This window comes from Monopterus albus, unplaced genomic scaffold (assembly GCF_001952655.1).
Source record: "Monopterus albus unplaced genomic scaffold, M_albus_1.0 scaffold170.1, whole genome shotgun sequence".
Taxonomy (NCBI): Eukaryota; Metazoa; Chordata; class Actinopteri; order Synbranchiformes; family Synbranchidae; genus Monopterus; species Monopterus albus.
The window spans coordinates 128,538-132,668 of record NW_018128050.1 but is presented as its reverse complement, the minus strand read 5'-3'; the positions used below and the strand labels follow the sequence as shown (position 1 = coordinate 132,668).

The following is a 4,131-nucleotide window of genomic DNA, read 5'->3' as shown; positions in this document are numbered from 1 at the left end:
AGAAAGCCATGGCTGAAACGCTAAGTAATATTATAGCGTGGTGAATTTTCAACCTGCTTTCGAGTTTTTAATGTTGATCAAGCCTTTCGCTGGCTGAACTGGTGCCTAACCTCTGTAAGTGATAAACTGAGCTTATGTCCTCGTTGCAAGTAGTGAGTACTAAGTAATCTATAATTATACAGACGCATCAGCATTGCACTGGGCTGCTGATGCCTTCATCTTATCACCACAGTGAATCTAGAGTTTCGCTGGCTCAATCTTCCTGTCCAGACAGAGTGGTGATTCTGTGGGTGGAGACTGACACACCAACTAAGGAATCCCAAAGTGTTCAAAATTAAATAAGTTAATAGGATATTATGAAACTGACCATGAAATTGTGAAATAATCACAAACAATTTCCAAATTAAGCTCGTTCTTATGAAATACGTTTCATTCTGCTTTAAAATCTGCTCATTATCATGAAATTTTATTTCATAATTATTCAATTTGTAAATTCATTCTGGACCGCGGAGAAATGTTATCAGTGCAAAGTACTTTGAGTATTTTTTTATTTCAAAGGGCAATAATGCATTTTTTATTCAATACACACACACACACACCATTTGTAATCATCTCACAGCCCCTCTAATTTATCTTGTGACCCTTTGGAGCGACCTGAACCCTAGGTTGGGAACCCATAGACTATAGGTCAAGCAGGTAGAGCAAGCACTGGCTTATATTTTAATATACCAGTTGTCCCAATCTCCTAATGTCACACATTAAATACTGGTGACAGGTGCACGTTTAGTCGCAGTAGTTTACTTTTTACTTTTGACACTCGAAATACATTTAATTTGTAACACACAAGCAGTTTTGATTTTACTGGTGTTTTACTTAAAGGCTCTGAGTACTTCTTCCGGTACTGAATCTTACGGACGTGTCTGATGCAGCCACGAAGAGCAGCAACAACAGTTTGTATGTAGTTGCAGATGTTGTCCTCTGGGTGGCGTCCTGCCGCCATCTGTACTGCTGGTCTGTCCGTCAGGCTGCGTGGTGGAGCCCATTAACTTCATCCGTTAGTGCACATGATGCGCATTCTCTGGTTTGGTTTGATGTATTTGTCCAAACGCACTTTTCCCTCTCCATCGGGTCCAGGATCATGCTGACCCTGCTCAGACCGGAGACCAGCTCTGTGACCCGGGAACTTGACGGGTCCCTGAGACTCCCAACAGCCTGGGTTCGGCTGCTGCGATGAGCCTGTGACGCAGGACACCCGCGCCGCACCACATCGCGCACTTCGGAGCCCCTAGAAGCGAAACCAGACGCGCGTCTGCGATTTCAGCCTTTTCCACAAACCGACGTGAACATGTGTTTACTGTGTGGATGCTGATATCTGAGTGCTGCCCGTGGGAGAACAGGGGGACCCGAGCTCCGTCGCGTCACCAGCCTGCAGTTTAGAGGAATTCACCCCGTCTCTGAGGACCACGAACGGCTTTGCTCTGCAAAAAAGTGGATTTGGATTTGATATGGTTTTATTTTGAATGGATGCTGATGCGGGGCTGGATCAGGTGAGCGTTTGTGCGATGTAACAAAACAGCTGGACATAGAAACATCTGGCTGACTTGTGACACCGAGAGGAAACACCTGCTCCTCCTGCGGAGAGGAAGGTACCTGCACACATCTCGGTGTTATAACTGAAAAGATTTAACAGGTTTAAAATTTTTCATCAATTATCAAGTAAATGTCAGGAGGTCGATGATTAAAACACGTTTTATCAGCCTTATAATCCGTCTTAAGTCTTGGGAGGGGGCCATGTCCGAGCTAGGAGTATTCACTGAGGGGACCCCGATAATTGTCTTGTAAATCCACCTGCAAAACCAATCAATACATTAGTAAGTCGGTCAATATCGATCAGTCACGAGCAGTGGCCGTTCTACATTGAATTACTCCCCGGGCGACAGCTGACACAGGGTGAGAGGTGGGGTCCACCCTGGACAGGTCTCCAGTCTGTCCCAGGGTTGGCATGTAGACTAACAACCACACACACAGTGACAGGGACCGCGCTCCCTGTCACTGCCTGTGAGCAACAGCAGCTGTTGCTCGAAAGGTGTATTAATCTTTTAAAGAGTAGTACACCGTCGTTCGTTTTTCTACTAATCTTTGTCCTGTCGGCTCATCCAGGACCCGAAGTTTGAGGAGCAAATGTTCGTCCAGTCTTATCTCTGCAGCAGCAGACGGCGTCCAGATCGAAGTGCCAGACTTCGGCCGACAAAAATTAAATAGGCCCAAAGTATTTAAACATAGCGTTAATAATATTAGTAATTATGGACGTTCATGGACAGTTATGGACAGTTATCTAATTGCAATGCAGGCATACAGAGATTTGCTGCAAAAGGTCAGACACATGGACAACTATAATGTTTTGAACCAAGAAAATACATCTGTGACTCAACAAAACATGGCCCCCAGACAACAAGTCCAGGACCTTACCAGGACCTTGTGTGATGGACAAGTGGCACCACAACATGAACAACAGCAAACTGAAAACACCGGGCAATAACTCAAAGACTCGTCCACGACTAGACCAGAAGATTTCTTAAGCACTATAGTTTATCTATATTTAATATATAAAGGCCTCTATATTCTATAGGGGTTTTTAGGCAAAGAATGCTCAATATGTTCAGAGGAGACGGCACCTGACCAGGAGAGCTAGCAACCACTGTGGTGCTGGGGGTTTTTCTCCAGGCACTCCAAGCCCCAACCCTGCAGATCATCCGAGCCTGCTTGTGTGGGTCATTTTGAGGGGTGATAAAAACTGGTTGGTTGTGCAGGGTTATGACAAAAACAGTCGGTGTGAAAATCTTTAAACCAGCCAGTGGTCTCTCAGGCCGCAGCACAAACGAGGGCTGCTACCTTGCAAAGTCGTGGATGATACATCTCAAATTCAACAGTAGCAGTTCAGCTGCTGAAACTTCTGTAAATAAAACTGTCCAAAACAAAATCCAAGGTAATCACAGCTGTAAGTTTCACATAAGATGTACAGTCAAGTTAAAATGTGATTAATTTTCTGAAAATGAAAGGATTAATGTGGAAAATGTAGCATGCACATATAATATGAACATTTTAATTTGTTACTCAATAATGAACTACAGACAAGTAAAAAAGATTGCAAGAATACACATACAATAAGTAGTGAACATGACAGCAGTTCAGAAACACGGAACATTTTTACGTTTTCAAACTTAATACAGCAACAGTTGATATCACCCGTTTTAATAAAGCAAAGCAGAATGCAAGAGGAGGTCATCGAAACTGCCTGAAATTGAGGATGAATTTGAGTTTACATGAAAACTATTGAATCCTATAAGTGCTAAAACGTTGCATCATTAAATATAACTCTTTAGTTTTAATCAGCAATTGCCCCATTTTCTTATTTCTGATTACTGTTTAGAGTTAAGGACAATTTAATTTGATTTATTGTTCTTTAACGTGTTTTTCTAGTCCTTCGTACTGCTCCATACATTTTGTATTGATTGAAATAGCGGAACCTATGTCTAATAGGCAAGGTTCCACTCGGAGATTTTTGTTAGGTTGAACTGCAATTTCCGGTAAAGGCTAACTCGCAGAAGGTGAAAGTGGTGCTCGTGTTTGTTTGTGAACTCTTTCGTCCAGTTTTGAGTTTTTAGACAGAAAATCCTCAAATGACGAACCTTGGAGTGAATAACAAGGACCCAGTTTAATTTGAATGAACCGTTGACCTATAAAGTGTCGGTTTAAACGAACAGCTCCGGTAGCGTTAGCGTGCTAGCTAGCCGGCTAGCTCGCTCAGCTGACGCCTGATACTCGACGTCCGGAGACAGAAACCCAGAAACTGAACGCTCAGGCTCGCACATTTCATCTCAAAACTTCGCCAGTCTGGATCCTTAACGTTTTTCTCGTGGCTTTAAGGGAGCCGACCAATTTTCATGTGTGTACTGGGGATTGTTTCGACACTTTAATGGGAGGCGGCTTGTTTTGGAGGAGTAGACACTGCGGGCGTCAGTTGCGAAGAAAGCGGAGGTCCTGGCTTCCTGTCGGGCTCAGATGGAGTCTCTGGCCGGATACGTGTACAAGGCGGCTAGCGAGGGCCGAGTCCTGACCATGGCTGCGCTG

At 43.9% G+C, this 4,131-nt stretch overlaps 1 protein-coding gene across 1 annotated transcript in view; it reads left to right on the top strand.

Annotated features, from left to right (window-relative positions):
* Positions 1–3,534: 3,534 nt before the first annotated feature.
* fem1b (fem-1 homolog b) overlaps positions 3,535–4,131 on the top strand; it is a 6,141-nt gene continuing 5,544 nt past the window's right edge. Inside the window, 1 exon segment of the mRNA XM_020615784.1 lies at positions 3,535–4,127. Within this exon segment, the coding sequence (XP_020471440.1) occupies positions 4,063–4,127 (65 nt within the window). The 5' untranslated portion in view covers positions 3,535–4,062.